The sequence below is a fragment of the Glycine soja genome, chromosome 17 (assembly GCF_004193775.1).
Source record: "Glycine soja cultivar W05 chromosome 17, ASM419377v2, whole genome shotgun sequence".
Taxonomy (NCBI): Eukaryota; Viridiplantae; Streptophyta; class Magnoliopsida; order Fabales; family Fabaceae; genus Glycine; species Glycine soja.
Window position 1 is genome coordinate 9659149 of NC_041018.1, and position 25442 is coordinate 9684590.

The 25442-nt window shown below is 32.1% G+C and overlaps 3 protein-coding genes across 7 annotated transcripts; all 3 read right to left on the reverse strand.

Moving 5' to 3' along the window:
- Positions 1-1690: 1690 nt before the first annotated feature.
- Positions 1691-3290, reverse strand: LOC114391893 (transcription factor SRM1-like). The gene is made up of 2 exons (XM_028352894.1): positions 2710-3290; positions 1691-2474 (listed from the first exon to the last, which is right to left on the reverse strand). Exons 1-2 carry the CDS (start codon positions 3135-3137, stop codon positions 1994-1996), a joined length of 909 nt encoding a protein of 302 aa, XP_028208695.1. The 5' UTR covers positions 3138-3290; the 3' UTR covers positions 1691-1993.
- A 3890-nt stretch (positions 3291-7180) lies between these two features.
- On the reverse strand, positions 7181-11844 carry LOC114393614 (protein DENND6A-like). 3 transcript variants are annotated; one of them, XM_028354970.1, is made up of 6 exons: positions 11554-11844; positions 11179-11388; positions 9293-11076; positions 8939-9131; positions 7585-7918; positions 7181-7489 (listed from the first exon to the last, which is right to left on the reverse strand). In XM_028354970.1, exons 3-5 carry the CDS (start codon positions 10906-10908, stop codon positions 7697-7699), a joined length of 2031 nt encoding a protein of 676 aa, XP_028210771.1. In that variant the 5' UTR covers positions 10909-11076; positions 11179-11388; positions 11554-11844; the 3' UTR covers positions 7181-7489; positions 7585-7696. The 3 variants fall into 3 exon arrangements, with proteins under 3 accessions (XP_028210771.1, XP_028210770.1, XP_028210772.1); XM_028354969.1 differs by lacking the exon at positions 11179-11388; XM_028354971.1 differs by lacking the exon at positions 11179-11388 and having other exon boundaries at positions 11453-11844.
- A 4458-nt stretch (positions 11845-16302) lies between these two features.
- LOC114393077 lies at positions 16303-24719 on the reverse strand. Of its 3 annotated transcripts, none has more exons than XM_028354338.1 (14): positions 24283-24717; positions 22871-22961; positions 22528-22612; positions 22123-22207; positions 21732-21801; positions 20725-20794; positions 19857-19902; positions 19498-19744; positions 19215-19420; positions 18311-18385; positions 17703-17772; positions 17393-17473; positions 16836-16915; positions 16303-16699 (listed from the first exon to the last, which is right to left on the reverse strand). In XM_028354338.1, exons 1-14 carry the CDS (start codon positions 24396-24398, stop codon positions 16621-16623), a joined length of 1401 nt encoding a protein of 466 aa, XP_028210139.1. In that variant the 5' UTR covers positions 24399-24717; the 3' UTR covers positions 16303-16620. The 3 variants fall into 3 exon arrangements, with proteins under 3 accessions (XP_028210139.1, XP_028210141.1, XP_028210140.1); XM_028354340.1 differs by lacking the exon at positions 24283-24717 and adding an exon at positions 23266-24165; XM_028354339.1 differs by lacking the exon at positions 17393-17473 and having other exon boundaries at positions 24283-24719.
- Positions 24720-25442: the final 723 nt, after the last annotated feature.

Sequence of the window (25442 nt, forward strand, 5' to 3'; positions counted from 1 at the left end):
AGTTACTTATTGTTTGCATTTAATTTAGTGAACATAAGAATAAGTGATAAGTTGCACGATCTTTCTAAAGTAGAAGATGTGTTTAAAGACAAGGCAAAAAGCAAATCAAATCAAATTACATAGATATGCCAATTCCAAAACTGTGCATTTCTAATCAAACAAATGATATATATGATCTCAAGCTAGAATTGATAAAAGTATATCAAGTGAACATAAATAATAATGATGATTTTTTTATTTACCTTTTTGACCATTTGCACGTCTGAGTTGTTGCCGCATTATTAGCCTTTCTATAATTTATATTGCAATTGTTTAATCACTAAAAGTAGAAAATAAATTATAAAATCAAAGTAAACAAAAGTCTAATTTCTCTCCACACTTATCCCATGTTTATATTGCAATTGTGTTCAATGTGAAAACAATGATAGAATAAACAAAACTAACAAATGATTAGTTCAATGATGCATGCCTAATTCTCTCTTTTTAAACAAGATCTTCAAATCTTATTTAAGAAAATTTTCAATAGATGAGTTAGTCCTACTATTATGACGAAGTTTGTAATTTGAATAAGATTGTCTTTTTGACTCATGGTTGTAAAAAAAAAAAAAAAACAATGAAGCGAGTTCTTATAATTGAAGTAAAATAGAAAAAACAACAAAAAAAAAAACAACTAAGAAACAAGCATTTATTTTAATTATCCAACTGCATGATAAGTGTAAAATGTCATAAAAGACTATATTTAACTACTTGACTATAATTCTACATTTTGTATCTACATTTTTTTTAACAAATATCACTTTTATATTTTAATTTATTTTAAATAAATTTTCATATGAAAAATTACAATAATTTTATTATTATTTTAAAAATATTTTTATTGAATAGAAATAGATAATACAAATGAATTTATATAATTTTTTATGAGATGAGAGATAGTGTAAAGGGTTTCTAAATATAGGCAAAACAAAGGAAGAATTTTAATAAAAAAAATGAGGATAAAAATAGAAAAAATAAACAATAAGTTAATAGCTTAGAAGCTCAAATAAACTTTGAAGTAAGAAAATAGCTTATTTGCTGCCAATTTTTTTTTATTAATATTCATGGGACTTCAACATATAACATTTAAGTACAATGGTGTGACAAAGCAAAAAATATATATTTTTTAATATACTGCAAAGACCCAAAATAAATTAATCGGGATAGAAAGATTAAAAATAAAAACTCCAAACCAAAATAAAGCTATTTTTTAATATTAATTAAATAATGAATTTAGTTAGAATGTATATTTTTATATTGTTATTTAATTATATATTGTTTTGATTAGTAAGATTGTCGAATTGAATTTATAATAATTACTTTAAGCATTATAGTATAATAACTTCTAATTAACTGAAAATATAAAAGTTTTAGCAGAAAACTATTAAACTCTTAAATAGTAGTATATAGTATATGAAAATTAATCTCTAACTCTGTGGACCAAAAAAAATAACTGCCTGAGTGCCTGTAACGGCTCCATTCTCACTCATTTCCATGCGTCTCTACCAGTCCCTTCTTCACGGCATCCATTACCTTCTCAACTTGAATGATTAGGCAAGTGCCCCAGAATATATATATATATATATAAAGAGAAATTCATTTCCAGCACCCAGAACAAGGGTGAAAGGTAATAGAGACATGACAATAGACAAACTTGATGATAAAGAGAAATTCATTTCCTTGGTATTTAAATCCATATCTATCTCCATATACACCACAAGGCAATTCTTAGGATTACATCTACATTGGAAAAAAGGGGTTGGCATTTAAACTAACTCTATACTGACATAAACTAAGTACCATTGGATCCATTCAACAATTTCCTTGCTTAAACTAAGAGTAGAATTTAATTTAAAACAACATATTTATGAATTTCCACAGAAAGGATTTTAATTCCATACTAATAAGAAAGAAGAAAAAAACCTAACTACAAATAAGAAAGAGAAAAAAAGAGTTGTTATTGATGCATTGTTGGAGGTGCCATTGGGTAAGCAAGAGGAAGAACATAAGGTGGATGAGGATGAGCATGGGGGTGGGGTCCAGGAGGAAGCATGACAGGAGTGCCAACTGCAGATGCCATGTGCCCTGGAGGAGCAGCCACAGGATGTCCAACTGGTGTTCCATACATGCCTAAACCAGGTGGTATGTGACCCTGAACTCTATGCTTAAGGGATTGTCCTACACCCATTGTGTTTGAAGGAATTGTGCTACTATGCTGCCCTGTAATAGGTGCTTGGTTATTAGCCACATCTCCATTGTTCACACTAGTGATATCATGGATACTAGACCTCCTCCTGTCTCTATTCATTGAATTCAACCTTATGAAGTACTTTTGTGCATGGCTTGCCACTTGAGTGGGAGTCCTAGATATCACAAAGTTCCTTGAAATGCTTCTCCAATCTCCTTTTCCAAACTTCTCTAGACCAAGTAAAAATAACCTGAAAAACAAAACAAGAAACTTGTTAATTAGTAATTACTCTTACCTGGATTCCCATTTTTTTTTTTTTGGTAGAGACATCAGGTGTCTTTCACATCAGAACAATTCTGTTTGAATCAAATAAGACTACTATGATGACCGGCTAATGGAATATATATGAACTATGGAGCATATAAAGTAAGAGAAGTTTCTTACTATGTGAGTTAATAGTTATTATAAATGTAATTGGAAATTACCTGTGTTCCTCTTCAGTCCATGGGATTCCTTTTCTTCTTTCTTGTTCTGATGACCTTGACAAGCCTCCTTTACCACTACTATGAGTGGTGGAGTCATGTCCTAACCCAGAAAAACCACGTCCATAATTACAATTTGATCTTTTATCTGAGCTTGTGGCCTTGGAAGAGCCATGAAAGTCCTTATTTGAAGATGTGATTTCCTCAGAAGCAGCATAGTTTGGGAATGATATGTGACCTGCCTCTATTGCACTTACATCCTCTACTAGAACCTGGTAATGTTGCTTCACATCTTCCATGCTTTTGCTGGGAACTGCTGAAGCAATTTTCTCCCATTGCTCTTTTGAGGATTCCTCAATCCAATGCATAGCTATGGCATTCTCAAATGCTTTTTCTTCCTCATAGCTCCAAATGGTTCCACTTGATGACATGGTGTCTCTTGGTTGGATTTGAAATTATGGTTCAACTTTGGAGGATGAGAATGGTGAAATTGGTAGCAGATGGGAGCGTAAGTCATTTTTTGGTGTGTGGACTTTTGTCTCTATTGAACAAAGTAGCTGAAGGGATGCGCAGGATAAGGAGAAGAATCATAATGTGTGTAGGATAAGAAGTAAAGTGGTATCAAACAATCAATTTCAAGAGGACCACACTCTGTAATTGAAGGGATGTGTAATTTGTCATGTAACATGTTCATTCATATTATTTTTTTCCTGTTTGCATATTACTGTAAAATCTCACTCAGTTATACTGACCAAAGTCTGTAAATGAGTGAGTAATATTTATTTACACCTTTCAAATATTACATCATAGTTATATTTTGTTTGTTTAGGGGAAAAAATTGTTAGAATTTTGTTTTAATTATGTAAAAGAAGAAAATAGCATTAAAATGGTGTAAACTTTTCAATGTACCTACATCATTTATGAATAAGTATATAGTAGGGCCAATAGAATTTTTTGTAATACAACCATAATCAAATGGAATCTCGACCATACAAATGAATAGACCACTGGGTATAAAGACAAGTTCATTAAGGTATGGGTTATTTTTCCCTTCTTATTGAATGATTTAGGTATAACTTGTAATTCTCCAACACGGCTAAAATTTTCTTGTCACTTGTTTCCATTTAATTACCGCTTTGAATTGAATTGACAGTGAGTGTACTCATTTAGTTTATCTGACACCGCTGAATATAGTAAAGCAATTAGAGGAGACAAGAGTATAAGTTTCAACCTACAATTTGCCATTAAAGAGGGTGTTTAGAAGAACTTAATTAGATTTTATTTTGTCACAATCTTATCATATAAACACTTAAATTTAAATTACAAGTGTTCAATTACATTTATAAAAATAAGTAACTTACAAACTTTTTTACAAGTTCGTATAAATAAGTTTAATGATAAAATTTATCAAAATATTTTATTAAAAATTAAACACTCACGGCATGTAATAAACTTAATCAAACAACATCACCTATATTTTATCAGGATATAAAATTCAAATCTGATATCATGCTGCCCTAATCCAAACTTCACATAATACATGACACGTGCCCGTACCCTCTAATGAAATTATAGTATTTGTCTTATTGAAAGAAAAAAGAAAACTAGAGACGTGGCGAATTCTCCACGTTTGCTCTGGGATAATATGAACCACATTTGCTAGTTTCCTTTTTCGCAAAGAGGAACCTATTCATTTACATTATGAAAACTAGCAAGAAGAAAGAATACTATCCACATCCACGCACTAATATTATAAAGTGAATAGTGTTCACATCAAAAAATATTATATGTACCGTTTCAAGTTGAAGCTAAGGATAGTACAATACAACGTCAAGTTGCACTATATCAATCGAAACTTCTACAATACTATTCTCCCTTTACCTCAGTTTTGGAAGAACGGGAATAGATTCTCAAGTCAATTTTTCACACACCACAACAAGGTCATTGGCTAAAATATAATTTTTTCTCCATTTTTAAAGTTTGACATATTAAGTTAATACTCTTTTACTTTGTTAATTTATTAAATAGCCATGTTAAACCAAAATAGTATTTTTTACTAACAATATTAATTTTAACTGATATGATATATGTTTTGACATATGACATTTTTTATAATTTGTTACATGTCACCAAATTCACAGATATTAATTAATATGAGAAACTAACAAAAGGACTAATTTAATTAGTCTAATAATCATAGAGACACCTTAACACATATCAAAGTGAAACATTTTAAACTTTAGAAATTAAACTAAAATAAGAAATTTAGATGAGGAATCAAAATTATATTTTAACTTATATATTATCTTTCCAAAACTGTCGTCATTTTTCTATACTAGTATTTTACACCATTGAATTTATTTCTGAAGCTGTTTTTGAATCCTGTCAATAATTTTTATACATCAACGAATTTACGCACATACAAAAAAATCACAGATATTAATTTCTAATTTCCCTTTAGCGTATGTAAGTTAGAAGTGACATCTATCAGATACGTCTAAAAGTAGTACAATTTTATCAGCAAGCAACAACAAAAATATTTTCCTTATGATAAAGACATGGCGATGTTACCATATAACTACTTTTCATTTACTGATATGATATATATAACCCCAGCTAGTTGGGGCACGGTAGAGCACCAACTTCTTAGAAGTATCTCACTTCTCAGATAAAATAAAACTGATACCACACATTCTTGTTTCAGACTCAGTTATCAATCAATGATGCTATGGAAAATGTTAACAAAGGTAGGTTCCACTGAGTTACGTTTAGTATTGAGGGTTTTGAATTCCATTGCAGCCTAGTGACTCTAAAATGGTAGGCATAATAAACAAAATACAGTGCAACCTACCTTTCTCTTTCTTTTTTTTTCTTTTTTTTACTGTTGAACGTTAATTGTTAATTTTTATTAGTAAAAAGATTTGAATCAATGATTACTTTTTTTCATTAATCTCTTCAACCAAATCAATATTATAACTCCGTGGTGCAACCTAATTGATTGGTGGACAAAGTATCCACATCCTAAAATTTTCATGTACCACATAGCTTCAGCTTTCTTTTCATGAAACAAATAAATCTGGGTCCTAATCCTTAGTCACGCTATATAAATACAACAGGATGTAGCAAATCGAGCATTGATATGACAAGTAGATGCCATGGTTGACACATGTCATAATAATCATAATCATAATCATGATAATAATGATCATAATTGTAAAATCTTTCTCATCTTTCCGGTTTCTCAACCGTATGTTGGACAATAAAGTCTGTTTGGTTGTTTGCATTATTTTTTGGACAAATCTATAAACATAAAATATAAAATAAAACCAAAGTCACATATTTGTAATCATTAAAAATAGAAAACGTTCTCTCAGATTAAATAGACCCTTAGCATTAGTTTGTAATCATTCACTTTTAAAATATTTATTTTAAAGTAACTTAAATAATAATTTGTGATTTAATAATAATATAAATGCATAAATATTAAATTTTAAGTTTAAAATGCCAAATTATCATTATTTTTATACACTTCTACTAGGGATATTTTTACACACTTCTCAGAAAGTGTGTACCGTTTCACAGGAGGTGAGATGTAACTGTAAGGCAGTCTTAGATATTTACCACACGATGATTGGAGCATGCATGCACTTTTTCAATTGGTCCTTTATTTTTATTTTACTTGTTTTGCTACATAGTCCTTGTTTTGTTTTATCTAATATTGCTATGTAGAGCGTTTTTAGAAACACGCTGCACAGCCAAACATAAAAACTCCAACTAGTAACAATTGTTTTGACATGAAAAACCATGTTCTTGGTCTCTGTTTCCAAACAATGCACTTAATTCTCTCTTCTTGGAGAAGACCCTGGTAAGCGTTGTAGTGACAATTTATGAAAGCCAACACACGGACATTCTGTACCGTTGATATCTATATATATCTTATGGCTAAAAAATTTCAAAGGGTGTAAGTTAGACGAAGTCTTTAAGTGATATTGTAATAAGCTTTTGCTAGTTTCCATACCTTTCTTAAAGTGGTCTTGTAACCACACATCAATTCGGCAAATTACAATTGTCACCATATTAATATCATTGTTTTATCAATATTTTTAAGTTATTAAAAATATGGATGCTGCAAAGTGACTCGTAAATAGCAATGTGAAACTGCCAGTGAGGGTTGCAACATGTTAGAAAATGCCTTAGTTATTCAGCTATGGAGGTTACTAAGTAATTGTCGGTAAACAGAGTCTTTAAGTGATATTATAGTAATGTTTTCTGTTATGTTATGCTTTTGAGAGCACTGATTTGTAGTTTCTTTTTTTAATTGTCAGATACACTTTAGCTCTGTATAAAGAGCAATATAATTTCTGAAATCTGTGTGCTTGCTGCTATAAAAAATATAATGTTCAGTTTCTTTGCCTTTTCATATTATTCTTTTAGTTTGTTTTTGCTTTGTATTTCCAAATACAAAACAACAAGATACAACCCATGTAAATGAATCTTTGCTCGAGAGATAATCCATTGCATACATTGAGAATTTTGGAATTGTAGAAAGCATGGAATAGAGATCATTACTAGAGGCTAAAATAAAGTGAATAATTTACAGCTTGGTCCTTCATAATAGAAACAATATGAAGCCACAATTATAACCGACAAAGGCAAGCTTACAACCTGGCTAGTTTCAAATAAATCAATTTTCCATGTATGTTTGTCAAGAGGCAAGTTCTCTCATGTCTGCTTCTCAAAGTGGATTGATCAATCAAATTGCAGTTATCACACAACTGTTTATCTGAAGAACAATATAAAAATCAGCAAACACGTTCTATTGAAATGAATCGCACGACATAAACAGGAAAATAAAATGTCTGCAAAAATAAGTCTTACCCCATGGCTCGTCAAAGGTCACAAATTCTCTCAATCAGACAGAAGTGGTGACTTAAAGGAAAAGTGTCTTTCGAGACCATAGGAAGACCACCTGTTTTCATGCTTTTACCATTCAAGTGGGTGATGTAGAAGACGCATCCCCGGCTTGAACAAGTGAGTGTGCTGAAAGTTTTGTCAATTCTGGGCTACCTTGCAGGAGGGATGCCCTTTGTGGATTTGAAATCATGAGCTGTTGCATATCTTTTGTAAGTGCGTTGAAAACTGCCTGAAGATCTCCCATTAGTTTGTGACAAGTTGCCGTGGAATCAATACCTCCATTTCCAGGTTGCTGCAGCTGATAATTACATTTGACAGAGATATAAAAGCACAGTGTATGTGTGATTTACAGCTAAAACAATCCTAGGTTTTACGCATATAACAATATCCTGCAGCACAGTATGCAATGAATAATAATGCACAGCCATGAGCAGATATACTATCAAAAGGCCAATGAAACTTTTCGAACTATGTTTGAGCCTAAGCAATGCTATGTCAATCCATGAAAATACAAATGATAGGTTTTCTTATAGATAGCATGGCAAAAACTTTCATCCCAAAACATCTTATTAGCCAAAGGCTCATGGTATCTGACACACAATCTCTTCTTATTCACAAACTCGATGATAGCAACCCACAACAAGACCCAAGGAGTAGGACCAATTGGGCTCATCGTCAGCAAGGCCCAAATGTCAGACCAGGCCTCCTTCCAAGCTTAAGGATTTTATTCGAATCTAGCCATAGATCTTTCATATAATAATGACCACGTCGATGGCTAAGATGTCATGACAGTTATTCTTATGTTTATTTAAGCTTGTTTACATGTATTTGGGACTCACAGAAGTTAATGAAAATTTCCTTTTTTCTTAAATAGTTTTGGTTACCCTAGTTTTAAGCTAGTTGCTCCTTGTTCACACACTGCCGCCACCCATCACTGGATGAGTGACACAAGCAAGCATTCTCCTCGATGACTGTTTCCCCACAATGTCCAGGATAATAAGACATATTCAGTTGTCATATACTTTTGTGTTGGCATCAGTCTTGGTATATTCAATTTGATCATTTATCTTGTTGGATCCAAAACTAGATATAAATTGCTAGTAAAAAGGGTCCAAGTCCTAATAAAACACCTTCTAAACTTGTGACATAATACATTAGATTAGATACTTAGTCCTTTGCAAATGAAAACAGTGAAAGTAATTTTAATTAAAATAGATGTAGACACATGTCACAAGATTGTCTTGGTGAGGGGAAAATACCAAAAGAAAGGCACTGTCAATTGAAAGCACAATTGGAGGACCCTAGGAGGGTAGTTTACCAGTAATTCTCTAAGCAGAAGTCTCTCTATAACACAGAAAGAATCCACAACTTCCAACTCAGACATTTTAGATATAAGATGCTGTATATCAGTTTTCATTCTTGCATGCCTCCACAATCTATCTTGTTCCTGTTCAGCTACAGCATGCCTCCTCTGAAACCAAGGCATGAAGTTGGGTCCGTTCAGGAACCGCCTGATAAAAAGGTTCATGTGAACCATAAAGACCATAAATCTAATAAGTGAAGTCAGAGGAACTAAAATTTTAGTGCAAGATCACACTGTAAAAGACTATCATACTGAGAGGTAGGCAGCAAATGATAGTACAAGACAAATCTTGCAAATAAAATTCATTACCTGTAGAAGTCAAGCCAGTTAGATTTCATTCGCTTCAAAATGAACTTCCCTGGACCTCTGGCTGATAAACTTGCAAGAAATTCATCAGCATTAAATGGAGGCAAAGAAGGAGGATCTACATAAGGAGAAGATCCTTCCAATGGCGCTGTAGTCCTAAAATATAGACCAAAAGGGGCCAAAAAATTAATTGTGAGCTCCAAGAAATGTCGCCGTAAGATCTCATTGTTAACAACTGACATTGACTCCTCAACTCTTGGCGACATGCCAGCATCTATAAGCCTATTTAAAATAGAGGTGTCTGGCTTAGTTGTGGCAGAATATGTAGTCCAAATGGCTTCCTTATGTTGTGTCATGAGACAAAGAGGACCTTCTCTCCGTAGCTTAATTGCATTCAATAAACTTGAAGGAGAAAACTTCTGCAGGGAAAGTTGTTGAAGCCCAAGACTTTCAGGTCTATTGGAAACCTTTCCAGTAGAAGACCTAGTCGAAAGGGGTACCCTGTTTGAACTAGGAGGTGGACTACCAACTGAGACAATGTGGGGGATTTTACGGAGAGCCTTAAGGAAGAAAATATTTGTCACCCCTAAAACCATTGGGGGGAAGGTTTCCCCTTCTCGAATTGAGTTCAAGCATGCAAACTCAGGATCATGAATAGTAAAATAAGGCCGGAAGTCAACACTGCAAAGTAATGGTGCAACCAAACTCACAAGACTAGCAACGGCCTCACAACATTGGGGAGGGGTTGGTGCAATGATAAGAATGGGTTCACCAACGAGTAACAACTCCCATAACAACCAAAGCTGCAATAGAAGGCCACGAAAAGCACCAAACAGATCTGAATCGTGAAAAAGGCCCTGTGGGATATACTGATTATTAGGAAGAAAAGGAGCCACAGGAGCAGCAGATTCATCAAGAGATACTCCATTTTCCATGGGCAAGCTGTGTGCAGGTGGCAGGTTCACTTTAAGCATTGTATTCCCAATTGGAAGATCCATTAACTTACCAGGAACAGGAGCAGGCCATGTTGAAACATAAGCAGCAATATGCTCCAGTGCTATCTTACCAATGTCAAAATATAAGGGACCTACAATTTGTAATAAAGGCCTGAACACACTAGAATAAGGACTGTGGGACAAAATAACCACAGACTTCTGCTCCCCTCCTCGCTTTAGCCTCTCATCGTGTCTCTGTCTATTAAAGACAAAGCCATACATGTATTTAGAAACATTACCACTACTTGTACTGGATAATCTTTTACTAACACTATTTTTATCTATGGACTTTAGAGAAAACTCCTTGTCCACTTCAGTTATCTTGGAATGAGTGGCATTGCTGGTTTGACATTTAAGGTGCCTACGGAATCGGAAAAAGAAGATACAATCATGAATGGTGGAGCGATTTTGTTGCTGGGAAATAGAATCTGGAAACGAACTATAAGCAATCTCCAGTTCCTCATCATGTGTAAGACAACCAGGTGGATAACATACTTCTACGAGTTGGCCTTGTTCAAGATCAAACCTTATAGCACATAAAGCAACAATCCATCTCTGTAAAGACTCTGGATCAAGACTGGGACTAAGTTCTTCTTTAACTTTAAAGGAAGGAGACTGACTCATATCCGATTAAAACACTAATAATACAAACTTTCAATGATCAAAATGATCAACACCACCTCTGACAACCATTTCCTGCTAGAAAACCAGCAGAATCTTCATTGATCAAAGAAGTTCAATTCAAGTTTCACACATGAAATCTCTCTCCCAGTTTACAGAGAACTCAAAAGCCTAACAAATAAACACAAAACAATGCATTAGTTTGCTTATATAACTCTATTTTGGGGTAGTATTAACAACAAACAAGTATGAGGTGTGTAACTCATTGCATACCAGAAACTAAGAAAGAAGGATAGCAATTAACAACTATAACACTTGAAACCTTTTCTCCGGAACAGTGCCAAAGCAGAAAGTTCAGTCAAACAACCATGTCAACTACTTATGTTACTTTGACTAAGAACCGAACAAGTTTTCAGAACAAAGGCTTAAGCAAAATCCAGAATTGCACATAGTTCCCTTCATGCATTTTCTCAGCAACCAAAACTATTAACAAAAATCATGGTGCTAGTCACAACTTCAATTTCAACAAGATCCATCAAAAGGGTACCTGAATATAGGAGTTAGGAACCAAGACACAGTTCCTAACACGAACCCATCTGGGTGGGCAACAAAAAGAAAGCCAAATTGATCGAAAAAAGTGGTATTTACCAGAAAATCAAACAAAGTTGGAAGCTTTAGGCCTTGGAACCAGTAACTATGGCTCCAAATTCCACAACTTTCTGTGCAGACGGCAATGAGTATCCAAATCTATGAACTTTCTGTGCAACAAAATTTCATTTGTTATTAAATATGTGGAAACAGTACTGCAACTGCAAGTTGTGTACATATTTGAAAATAGCCCTTCATCTAAATATCTGATTTTAACATTAAATTATGTTAGCATGTGAATGAGGGGTTTCTGTGTCTGCAGAAGCACAAATTTGGAGCTGCAAGTTTGAAGGCGAAATATAGTTTAAAAACCTATGGATTAAAACTAGTTTATAGGTTAAATTTGTAACATCTGGTTATCCGTAAAATAAAATAAAAAGTTTTATTTAAAAATTAATAAAGTTTTTTAGAAATTAAATAAATAAATAAAAAGAGTTTTTGAATTAAAATAAGAGTTTTATATTATTAGAAAATAAAATAATATTTTAATTGTTTATTTATTTAATAAAATAGTAAAATAGATTTTTTTTTTCTTATAAAATAAGAAAAATAGATTAAGTAATAAGTTTAGAGTATCCTACTTATAAATCACTCTTTTTATCTTCCAAGTTCGTTCTCACATTTTCTGTCTCACTACTTCTTTTTTCCTATATATATATATATATATATATATATATATATATATATATATATATATATATATATATCTAAATTTATTCTAGTAAAACTACGATCTTGAATTTTTTAATCGTTAGATCATTCTGAAATTTGTACACCACTTTCAGAACTCATTTTCTCACATTCAAACCGTGAAAATTTCATAAATAATGTCTGTAGAGAGAGAAATATTCCTAACACGGAGAGTGAAATTGAGGTTTTAATCCCTTATCGTGCTCTCTAATGCTTTGGAAATCCTAACAGAACAACTAGAGAAAAACTTGAGGAATCTTAGGAAATTACCAGAGACATCGCTATCACTATCGGACTACACAAGTGAGACCGCTTAGAGGTAATGGATGCATTACTCACGCTTGAGGATTAGAATGAACATATATAGGGATCCTTAGAGGATAAATTTTGGGTTGTTTTGTGAATTTCAATTATGTTCTTATTCTTTTATTCGCGATTTGATTATGTTTGACGGACTGATTGATGTCCCGATGCAAAATTGTTTTGAAATTGATATGTTCCTATGTTGAGTGTGAAATAGAATATTGATTTACTTTATGAGGAAATGAGATATTGATTTTGTATTTTTCCCCTCTTCGTGCTTTTTAGGATTTTTTATATATAGTTTGAAATCAATATTATCATTTGGAATTAGAATAGGCTAACAGAAAGACATTCTTGATTATTATTTTAGTTTTAATATTTAGTATGAGTGTATATATCATTTCATATTGTTATTCTTTAAAACTGGCCAAAATCCATTTAACTATATGGTTCTTCGAATGTTTTAGTGAATCTTTGATGCAGTTTTGTTTGATTATATTTCACTTTGTAAATTCATGATTATAATATTTCTCTATTTAGTTATTTATATATGTAATACTATTTGTATATTATGAATTGTGATTGAAATTGAGTATAAGTAACAAGTTAAGCATGTGCTAATTTGTGAAATACAGGTAAACATATGATGGTGGATTGTAATATTATGAGGTGTTAAATTGTGGACATGAGATATGATTGTGAATAAGTGTGTAACTAATACTTGATGTGATATTACTTATATCTTGAGTTGTGAATTATACAATAACTTGATTGATGTTTACCTTGAGAAAAGTGTTTATACACGATGTATTAAAAGAAAAGTGTAGGATTTCAAGTTAGAAACTTGAGGTGTTAAATTGTAATGCAATGCACGAGGTGTTAAAAGGAAAGTGTAGGATTCCAAGTTATGAGTCTGAGGTGTTAAATTATAGCACAATACATGAGGTGTTAAAAGGAAAGTGTAAGGTTCCAAGTTAAGAACATGAGGTGTTAAATTATAGTGTATTGTGTTAAACATGTTTGAAAATAAGTGTGAGGTTGTGGGTATTGTATAATTCATGAGTAGTATTTGCATGCAAAATTTGTTTTAGAAGTTGGACATAAATCAGGAAGGTGAGACCCTAACAAATTCTTCTGAGTCTAGGCTTTGGGAGTAAATACACTCGGTTTGAGTACTCCTTTAAGCCTATGTTGATCCCATATGATTGGAACATTATCACAAAATAGAGTGGGCCTAACTAGTCACCTTATGATTTTCACTTAGTGAGAGTAACTTGACATACCCATTGTATGACGTGTCTTGTTATGTACTCCTCCTAGGCACCTTGGAGTTGTTATTCACTTATATGGTACTATATTGTATATATGATTAAGTCTTAGTGCATCATCAGTTGCATAACATATGTGTAATGATCATTGTGACTTGCTACATGATGGTGAGTAATGAATTGTGTGAGTGTGAGATGTTGTGCTATGCTTGAGATTTCCTCAACACATGATTAATGTGAAGATGTGGAATGTGATTAAATCCATGGGACAAATGATGTTACGCAATAAGTGATAAAATGATGTGAATTATGCTAAGTTGAACTTGTTATACTTATACTATATATAAGTGTCTTCATTTATCTCTACCTTTTAAGAATGTAATAACTCACTTGATGTGTGTTGTTTGTGTTTAGATCCTATGATGATCTCGAACCTTGTGTTCGTGGGAACATATGACTAGGTGAATTATTTTAAGGAACCTTGTGTTAGAGAACGTCAAACACAATGCTTTAATAGGATGTGACATTAAAGCATGAGTTTATGTTTTAATTACTTGATATTCCAAACATGTTATTTTACTTTACTTTATTTTGTTACTTAACTCGAGTTCTTTTGTAAACTTTAATGGTCTTATTTTAAGCCAAAAATGTTTCTGAGAAGTTTTATTTAATAACAGTGAAACGAATGTGGACCTTTTACCCACGTAAATTTCTTTACAATTTTATTAAATAAAATTGATTTAATTAGATTTCGCATTTTATATATTTTTTTCGTTTATATGCATGTTGAGATAGAAAGTATCAAAAAATTAATATTGTATTCCTTGAATTATTTGAAAAGTTTTTAGTAAGTATTTATAATTATAGATTTATTATTAAATCTCTGAACTTATAAAATTATACTATTTAATATTTAGGTTAAAGGAGTCTATTGAATTGGGATTTTAAAAAAAAATTACGTAAAAATTCTGTAAATTTTAAAGGGTTTTTATAAAAATATAATGACTTTTAAGTTTTTTTAGAAGATTTTTATGCCTACAAATCCGTCTAAAAAAATGCCCATGTAACATTCCTAATGTATTTGAGCAAGGGGTTTCCCTTCTACAAAACGGAAAATAAAAATTCACTTCATTAAGAAAATAAAACAACAACAGAACAAACAAGACAAATAATATTAGAAATACAATAATTTTTTATCAGTAAAAATAGTATATATTATTATGATTAACTACACCACCGTATAAGCACTGATCTTCAACAGAGTATTCTATATTAATGGACAGAAAAGGCACATAAATATAACATAACCAGTTGTTACTCTATATTAAAGTTTTCTTATAATGCCTCCAAAGAAGCTATACCTATACAATTTAATAAACACCCTTTTATATAAGAAATACAAGAATTGAATTGCGATTTTGAGAGAATAGAGAGAAAGGTATTGTGGACGTTGAAGAGTCCGGTTTCCAGGAAAGAAAAAAAAAATAGAGAGGATTTTTTACTGTAGAAAAAGCGCCTAGTAGTGCTACACTGCTACCGTATTCAAGAAGGATAGAAGAAATAATTATATGCAAGGGGAAAAAAAGTCAGAGAGAGGAAAAAAATCTATGGATTTATGGGAGATTGTTTGATGGGTAATTATAACTAAAAAAATCATATATAATTCATCAAAATCTAATTAACAAAATAATCTATCCAAATCTATATGATTTTTAATACTATATGACTTTTTTTTTAAAAATCTTAAAAAATCCTAATTAAATATTATCAAATGTCCTCTATAAATTTATGATAGTCTTGATTAAATACATGAGATTTTTTTATCCAAAAATAAATTATTTAAAATTCTCCTAAATTTGTAAATTGATATTCAATTATTTTAAAATTTTCAAATAGATCTTTTAACTAATTATTTTAATTGAGTCCTAAATCATATAATTCTTTTATTTGAATCTATAAAACTTTTTAAATTGCTAGAAATTATATTTTTTTATAATTATTTTAAGTCTTTATAAACTAACTCGAGAGATTTTTTCTAAGAATATAATTAAAAAAATTAATAAGAAACCTAACTAAACAAATTGAAATAGTTTAGAAATCACAGTAATTTAATCCATCTGAGGCACCTTGATCAAAATTTACTAACTTAATAACCATAAGCAATTGTGTAAAAAAAATAATCATAAGCAATTATGAACAATTTTCTCAGAAAATTTTCCACTTTCTAACTTTTAATGCCGTTAACAATTAAGTAATTTTAATATTTTACTCAATTTTAATTTATCTCTCAAGATTCTAAAGTGTTTTTTAGAAGATTCTAAAGTTATTAATATGGATTTAAAATTAGTTGCCAGTAATATTAATAATTATACAAAGAAAATATTGTATATTTTTTTATATTTAAAAGAATTAAAAAATATTTTTCAAACATTTTCAGAAATGCATTTCACCTCAGAAAAAGATTTAAAAGAAATGCATTACACGCTGATTGACCAAGGAACCGAAAAGAGAATATAATTCAACACTCATCACTCAATTGTAGAGCCTGTAAAAAGATAGTATATATATACAAATTACAGAAGAGACTGAATGCAAAACAAAACAAATCAAACTCAAAATCCAAAGTATATCAAGTGGATGCTCTATTTTTCTTCCTATCCTTTGATGCTGTATTAGACAGTCAAGTTGGTGTCGAATTAATGTCACTGCCAACACTGTACTAAGTATATTCACCCTGTTAAAACATGTTGTCTAGTCCCTTTCTTCTATGATCTTTTAACACGAAAAAAGTTGACCAAGTTAACATCTAAACATCATATACAGGCAGACGCTCAGCAATGGAGTCACGGCAAATCGGGCACTTCTTACACTTCTCTGAGCAAGTGCTGCAGTACATGGAAATCAAGCATAAGACCAAAGCTATTTTGACCAAGAAAAAAATTGATAAATAAAAAAGCATAAGGCCAAACTATAATGTAATGCATGAAGTTGTCCCATTGACCATCACATATTTGATCTCACCTGCAAAGAACACGATGCCTACATGGGAGCAGTACAACGTTAATCTCTCCCTCGAAACAAACTCTGCATAACACTTTCTCCTGATACCACAAGATATGAACAAAAAATTGGTCAAATGAAACTTAATAGTGAATCTAAACACAGCAGTGACTGACAACAATCAGAAACTTAACTTTAATCGGATGAATGGGTTAGAATTGTTGATATTTGTTGTCACAATATCAAAATAATATGTTAGGAAAGCACCAATGCACCATATTAGTGTGAATAACATTACCACATAATAGTTGCTCCAGTTTTATAATTCAGAAATGGTAGTATATTGAATTATTATGATCACAATCTATTCATATTTCCACTATATTCATTAGAGACTTGCCATTGTGACCAACTGATTAACATCAGAAGTCAAAATAAAGAATATTCTGACCAAATGATACCCCATTTATCCTTGCCATTGTGGAGGGCTTCTTCATACATCATATTAGAAACTTTGGAAGATATACAGCATAAGTACATGACTCACAAAATTACTCATTTAAGGTTATGTGTTATACATTTTGAAGTCTTTCATACTCCTGTTGGCTGAACTTTGTAATTTCAGTTTGTTCGCCAAGAGCTGCCTGGAGTCTCCAAACCTGACATTCGAAAATTTTAAGCATGCTAATGAAGGAAAACAAAGTTATTGGCTTCCTGAGAATTTTTGTTCCTAATATTGAACAAAGAACATAAGGAAATAAAACCTATGCATATTATTTCAAACATACTACACAAGGTCATATTCATCTATATGCATAGACGGATAGACCTGAATATACTACACAATAAATTTATATCTATATATTATATTATAAGAATTGTCATCACCTCCTCAGCAAGTTCCTTTTTTGGCATTTTCTTAACAATCTCAGGAGGATAACCACAAAATGTATTATACCTGTGCAGTGGGAAGTCAAAATGTACCAAGATCATTAGAAACAACTACAAGGTGAACATAAAGCAATAAAATTGAAACTAGCTTAATGTATCACGAGCAGAGGCAAAAAAGGATGTCTTCATATAGTATTGAACTTGTAAAGTATATATCATAGTCAAACAAATCTAGTGTCACTTGTCACTGTCAAACGGGAAAAGAAAAAAAACAGAAACCTACTATTCTGGTACTTAAAAGATAAAATGTCAGCCCAATTTGCTTCCCGTGTTAAATATTTCACTTGAGTACTTGATTGATTCAACTCATCTCAATTTGGTCTATCCATAATTCCATACACCCTATGTATATGGCAAGACTTAAAAAAAAAAAAAAAAAAGAACAAACTCAGACCAATAAAATAAGACTTACTGAAAATTAAACACTCACAAGCAAGCCAGATGAATTGACTAGAGACATTGTCGTAGATATGAATGAGACAGCATGCAAGTTACATTATTTGATGGTACACGCCAACGTAGTAATAAAATGAAATGAGGATTACCCAATTGCTCCCTCATGGTATAGTCGTGCTTGTTCTTCCCGACTCCCTTCATCAATTGACCACCAACCTAATAATCTGATTGCATGAATTGTCAGAATTCAGATGTGGTTGCAGCATAGTACATGCATATGGTAATTCAACAAGATCACAGCTTCACTTTTTGAAAACTTTGACCCAAATTAGATTTGTCACCTCCAATTAAAATAGTGGTAAAACTAATAAGGAGAAATATTCAGATTAATCCCTTGAAGTTTGGAGATATTATGGTCAGTTTGTGCACTAAACTAATCAGAGCATCTTTTTGAAAAATTTGACCCCAATAGATATTGGATTTGCATCTAAAGTCATAGTAGTGGCAAAAATAATAACAGATAAAAATCAGATTTCTCCCTGCACATTTGGGTTTGAAGACAACCTTGGGTAGTGGGTACACAACAAAGACATACATTGAATTTGTGAAACAAACCAATAAGAACATCCAGTTTGTCTGCATATTCTACATGAAAGGTCCCAAATTAAAAAATGCACATAATACACATAATACATTGTATCTATCCAAGAATTCTCCTAGGATTAGACATGATATCACTATGCAACCTCATGGACTCAAATAACTGAGCTGCTTTGATCCAAATTTTACTGAAAATAGCTTATAAAATAGAATGCAGTAATCAAGGATTTATTTAATTTGAGAAAAAAGAACAGGGGGAAAGGAGGTTTATATCACATGTGCCACTCGTTTGTTGACTGTTAAATTTAGTTATAAATTGGAAAAGAGCTCAGAAATAAGTGATAACAGAATAAAGCTCAGGGGAACAGAATGACAAATGAAATCAGACCAAACCACTCAGTTTAAATCTAAAGTTTTCCCTAACAATAATAGCAATAAAAGAAAATTCATTACCTAGAACCATGATGCAAGAACCCCAAGCAATCATGAGCTCTTGAAGAAAATCTAAAATATATTCCTCCACCAGCTCCACTTCGTAGCAGAAGCACAAGTTTCTCCCCTAATTTAGATGCAGATAACATTACCCCAGCTCCTTGCAGTAGGAAAAGGGGAGAGAAAATAACTGGAAGAGGTATATGTACAGCACAAGCAGGTGTTCCCTGAAATGCAAAACAGTTCAGATCTCCAAAAACAATATTCCAAAGGCTGGCCAAACACACAATTCAATATCATATACCTCTAGATGCATACAAAGAAGAACCTGGAATACAATAATTGGTACTTTCATGAAATGACCTCCTATGTCTTGAAGGCTACACATTCTCCCCTGGTGTTGATTTTCGTCTGTAGAAACCACTAAACCACTGTTCCAGTCAAGATATGTAATCGTAGTTGAAGATGAACTACTGGCTTCTCTTGAATTTCTATGAATGACTGGATTGGACCACTTTGTACATACAAGGAAAGCAAAGCACTCGGCAATACTGCAAAATTATAGGTCATAAAAACCTTATATAAAGCTTTCATGTCAGTATTTTAACAAACACAACTTATTAACAAAATGCATTTTTTAGCACTTAAGACAAAGAAACCTACGCAAAATTAATAAACAAGTCCCACCAGCCCAGAGCACCTACATCACCTGTAATAGACAAGAAAAATGAAGCCTTACTTATAGAAAGACGACATCATATGAATAAAATATCTTAGACATATAAATGCAAGAGTAACCAAACTGTATTAGTCATCACCTAGATGCTATCACTTAATACTTATCACAAATTTCAAAAGGATCAAATTTTATGCAAGATATGGACTCCGTATTTGCATTCTTAAATTAAAAAAAAAAAGAAAAAAAATATTCAACCTAATACTGTAGAATCATACTGTGCTTGTCTTTTTATCAAATATGTACAACATCCAGTCCAATGAAGCAGGTATATGGAAATGTATATTTCCATAACTTCAAACTGAGATAAAAATATATTTACAATGAATAATAATTTTTAGCACATATTTCAAGTTGAGTGAAATATGCATGAAGCATGAGAAATTGACCATTTGAGAACACATTGTTTGTGCCACTCAATATCTGATAACATGGGGAAAAAACAAAAAAGTACACTAAATTCTGATTCATTGTTTGAGTAATCACACCTTAAATCCAGCACAATAAATGGGTACTTAATTTGAGGGGAACATACTCTTATGAAGTATAGTCAAGAAAAATAAATTTGGTATTTATTTATTTGTATAACTTAAAAGTCTTATCTCGCCAGGGAAAATATTGAAGAAAAAATATAACAAAAATATACTGTCACCTTTTCAACAGCAGTATAAGACAAATTCCAAAAGGAATCATGAGATCACAACATTGTTATCATGAGATGAAAAAGTAATAACAACATAATTTATAAAGAAAGAGGGGGAAAAACATATATCAACACTTAGAAGAAAGAGTTACCACTAAGTTTTAGGAGTGTGAAGACTGTAGCAGCAATGAAGAACACCATAGAGATAGCAACCCAAAAATGCTACAAACAACAACATAAAAAGTATAAATGTATAATAAGGCTTTACCAATTTCAAGTTATAAAATATCTCAATGATAAAAAGAGGCAATTCAAGATCATAGTTGAAATCTGTCAAAAAAAAAAAAAAGACCACAGTTGAAAAAAGATAACAAACATTACAAAATTTCAACTTGACTCAAGCAGAAATTGCTATCAGAAAATTTCCAAATTTAAGTATTCCTTAAAAATTTGGTGCACATCACAATCAGAGAGTATTGGGAAACACCCAAGTCCCACATCAGCTAGAGATAAGGCCAATATAGAGTATATAAGTGGAGGACAACTCTCACCCTTCGAGCTAGCTTTTGGGGTTGAGTTAGGCTCAAACCTACATTCTAGGTGAGAGTACTGCACTGAATTTGGCATGACAAGATATCCTCAAAAGTAAACTAAAGCATAACAATATTAAGCAATTTTATAGTGCCAAAAATAGGATACCTGCAACAATTTATAACACTAAACTTCAAATAAAAATTAAAAAGTTTTTCAAAAAGGCAATAGCAGTTTCTGCACAGCACAATAGAATATCAAGTAAAAATTTAGAAGAGCATCAATACAGGGTTAATTGGAGATGGAATTGAAGCTACATTAACCTCAAATTCACTCTTCTGACAATAATTTGAAAACCTACAGCATACAGCTTCAACTGAATCCTAATGCAATTTTACTGTGGCATGTATACTTAGATAAAATAGAAATACTTTGGTGTCTAACCATCCCCATATAAAATTATCACATTGTCAATGACGAAAGAGTTGTTTCCTATTTTACTGTGGCATGAGCACCATGAAATAAGGACCTGTTTGTTTCCTATTTTTGAAAACTATTTTCTGTTTTTAAAAAAACTTGTTTGAGAAGAGTAGTTTTTGAAAATTATTTTCAAAACTAATATCCTTACAGGGAGAGTTTCCCATATAGCCTCATCACTCATATTTTCTTCATCCCCTGGCATTAGAGCCTTACACATCCTGCAAAATAAAAATATAGTTGGTTACAAAGGGCAGATAAATAATTGATGAATATGGGCCCCCACACCAATGAATTATTCTGAAGGGGTTAACATTCATCTCTCTAAAACAAAGCATGTCATAACAAACCCATTGTGCACATCAATAATTGAGATTTAAAAAATTCCAAAGAAGTAAGAGATGATAAAGGAATTCACTGAAGTATCTAGTCTAGCAGGTGTAAGGAACTCAGAAAATTACTCATGTAATCATTGATTTGTCTAACATAAGAGAACAACCCAAAAGAAACTACGGTCTATGGGAACATCCTAAAGAAGTTACCTGAAATTGTCAATGAGAATAATGATTTCAAATGTTAGTAAGGGAAGAAACACTATCTTTAGATCAACTGCAGCATAGCCAAGATCTGTGCAAGAACAAATGCATTAGTATAATTGGAGATTTTGCATAAATGTCATTACAGAATTTAAGTCTTCTATTGCCCCAAAAGTCTTTCATTTATAGACGGAAAAATGCTCACAATTATATAGTAGGAGCTTGTGAGCATCAAGTAACTGGAGGAACAAATCATAGTATGATACTAACTTCATATTTATTCACCAAAAAAAAAAAATACTAACTTCATATTTCTTTAGAGATACTCTATGCACAGATAACTGAAATACATATTTATTGAATACATGAAAATAATTGGAAATTTGTATTTATGCTAAGATGAAAGCATACCATATAAGCTCTCAAGGTATATACAAAGGAGCAATTCAAATGCAATAAGCAATGGTGTTGCAATGACGGCATGGCATGGTGCCCACTGTCACAATAGAGCAATTCAGTATGGTAAATTTATTCATCATAACATCATCAGGGGAAAAAACGCTATATAATAGTAATTTATACAAGAGAAAACAAGGAGCGCCCTATTTTGAGTTTTTATCCCTGATAGCCAAAGAACAATACACAAATTCATGGTTTGGAAATCAAATGGCCCAATACTGACAACCGCTACGGCTAAACTAAAACTCAAAATAGAAAATGACTTAAATTTCAGTTAAGAATCACATTGGCATACATTTCGATTACGTGGAGCAGATGGCGCAGGTAATGAAAACCTTCCTCGAGCCACAACACCATGGAACATCCAAAGAGGTGAAAATATTACCCTGTATATTAAAGTTGAAGTCAGTCGTCAACAAGCACCATCTTCTCAGAACCTAATATACACCACACCTTTCCATACATCTTTACAACCATAAAATTTCCATATTAGTGGACTTGCACCAAACCAACACCATGGCATACACTTCAGGACACATTTTACATTTTTTTCATTTATTTACATTTTTTTGCTAAAAGATTATGAATTTTAATGTACTTGCACCAAACAAACAGCATAATATGTTCTTGCACTGCACTTAATAATTTAGGGTATTACACAGCAATTATTTTAATTGAATCTCATAATACCTTCCAGATAACTATTAACTTTTTGAGGCACAACATCACACGATGATATGAAGCCACTTCACATTTCACCACCTATGGAGTCTTTCTAACCACTCAGGCTTCAACCTAAAGGTAGGCCCCCACTTTGATTTCTCAGGTAATCATTTTGGTAGCTTATTAACTACTTAACACACAGGCATCATTCCAACTCCAATTGAAGCAGAAGCTTGCACACTCTTTGATTATCTTGGTCTACCAAGTGTTTATTACACAATAGTGAAATGCACTTATTCCCATTCTCCCCGCTCAACCACTGAATCGAATTATCTCCAGCCACCCAACTACACCCAAAATAGAGGTTCAGAAAGGAAGCAAACTAACACTGCCAATAACCCCAAGTTCCAGGTTTTAGGTGGGAATTATACTATTATCAAAACGGGTTCTACAACCTCTTATAGAAGCATAACTCTTGCAAACACTTTTAATAGTAAAAAAGAAAAAAAAAACTTTACGTCACAGAACTCACTACCAAGTGAAAAACCACCAACATTGTCGGTTTGTACTCTGCAGTCTGCACGTGTTTCCATAAACAGAAACACATTGATTTTAAATTAATTAATCGATTAATACTACCATCAAGTAGTACCACCCCTATATTCTTTCTTACCAGAAAATTCAACCGTGCCAATTTTGAGTCAAATAATCATCAAAGGCAAAACCATAATGATCAACACAAAACAGGTCTACAAAGCAATGCATGTGGGGCCAAACCCCTCATCTCCAAAGGAAAATAATAATAATAATAATAGCAAGTCTCGGGTTCGAGCCTTGTGATGGAAAAAACGTGGTTGGGAGGTGGTCAGCCAGGTTCCTAAAAGAGGATGGTCATCGGCAAATCCGGTGATACTCCATACCAATAACATGGTTAAATAATAATAATAATAATAATAATAATAATAATAATAATAATAATAATAAAGAAGCAGACAAATAGAAAATCGGCGTTGAATTGAAAGGGTTCTGGGAAGAAAAACAAACCACCAAGAACAAGAGAGGTTGTGATCGAGCTTGAGAACGAGGAAGAGAGTGAAGCACAAAAGGAAAGTGTGTGCAGCCAAGGCCTGTGCTGAATTCAATACCCTGCGCCAGCTCATCTTCCCTAACTCTCTCTTTTTCCTTTCTGATTGATTGATACTATTTTTAACACAGCACACAGAAACCAAATCCTAATCCAGAAAACAAACCACACAAAATTTATACACAAACACCACTTGATGGATGGACACAACAATCCAAAAAATATATAAACAAAAAAAAAAAAGCCCTAGGTTAGGTTTCCAAGTGAGTCAGGCACAGTGTATTAGTAGTGTTGGGTTGAATTCAATTTCTAAGTTGGGAGATGAAAAAGAAAAAGCAAGGGGTGCCATCTGAAAGAAGAAAAGCAAACATTCATGTTTGGTCTGCTTCAATAGGATTATTATCAAGATTAGAATAACCTCTTTTTTTTTTTTTTTAATGTCTCTATATATTTTATATATTTTTTTATGGGCAACTATTGTGAGTTCAATTAATCTTTTTTGTCTTGACTTGAGGTATTGGGGTGGAGTCAACTAGGTGGGTAAATTACTTTATTATTATTATAAACATTTAAATAATAATGTTATTTTATTTTTTTAAATATTTTTCAATATTCAAAGAAACAGTGAATGTTATTAATATTATGATATGATGACCATGAAGAATGAATGAATATAAATGTATCTAAAAAGATGAATATACCTTAAAAAAAGATGAATATAATAAAATTAACAAAACCCACTTAGTCTCTCTTTACCGTTTGTTTTGCTCTTCGTTCGACACTTTGGCTTGGCTTCAACGCGCGCCGGTCCCAACCTCCATGTTTTGATTTGGGTGGTTGTCGGTGTTTAATGTTTATACTCTCCTATTAGTAATATTAGTTTTTTCATAATGCCTAATAATATTTTTCTAACAATATTAAATATTTTTATCTTTCATTTAATACTGTAATAATATATAAGAGAATATATCATTTTTCTTTTAATATACTTTGAGTAAATGACTATTTTCTCCCTCCTTTTAATCCTTTTAATTTACTGTGTTTATTTTTGGTTAACACGTTCTGATGCACTTCATCTCTCATCACAATTGAGTATTTCGAAAGTTAAAACAAGCACAAC

What these genes read in the sequence shown, in the direction of transcription:
- LOC114391893 (XM_028352894.1), bottom strand. Translation starts at nt 3,137, where the DNA reads ATGTCATCAAGTGGAACCATTTGGAGCTATGAGGAAGAAAAAGCATTT. An exon ending in TGGACTGAAGAGGAACACAG is followed by an intron (nt 2,475 to 2,709) that starts GTAATTTCCAAT and finishes TTTGTTTTTCAG; the next exon opens with GTTATTTTTACTTGGTCTAG.
- LOC114393614 (XM_028354969.1), bottom strand. Translation starts at nt 10,908, where the DNA reads ATGAGTCAGTCTCCTTCCTTTAAAGTTAAAGAAGAACTTAGTCCCAGT. An exon ending in AACTGGCTTGACTTCTACAG is followed by an intron (nt 9,132 to 9,292) that starts GTAATGAATTTT and finishes CCTTTTTATCAG; the next exon opens with GCGGTTCCTGAACGGACCCA. An exon ending in TTCTGCTTAGAGAATTACTG is followed by an intron (nt 7,919 to 8,938) that starts GTAAACTACCCT and finishes TGTAATTATCAG; the next exon opens with CTGCAGCAACCTGGAAATGG.
- LOC114393077 (XM_028354338.1), bottom strand. Translation starts at nt 24,398, where the DNA reads ATGAGCTGGCGCAGGGTATTGAATTCAGCACAGGCCTTGGCTGCACAC. An exon ending in ATACCTTGAGAGCTTATATG is followed by an intron (nt 22,208 to 22,527) that starts GTATGCTTTCAT and finishes GTTCTTGCACAG; the next exon opens with ATCTTGGCTATGCTGCAGTT. An exon ending in AGTATGAAAGACTTCAAAAT is followed by an intron (nt 16,916 to 17,392) that starts GTATAACACATA and finishes TTGTGGTATCAG; the next exon opens with GAGAAAGTGTTATGCAGAGT.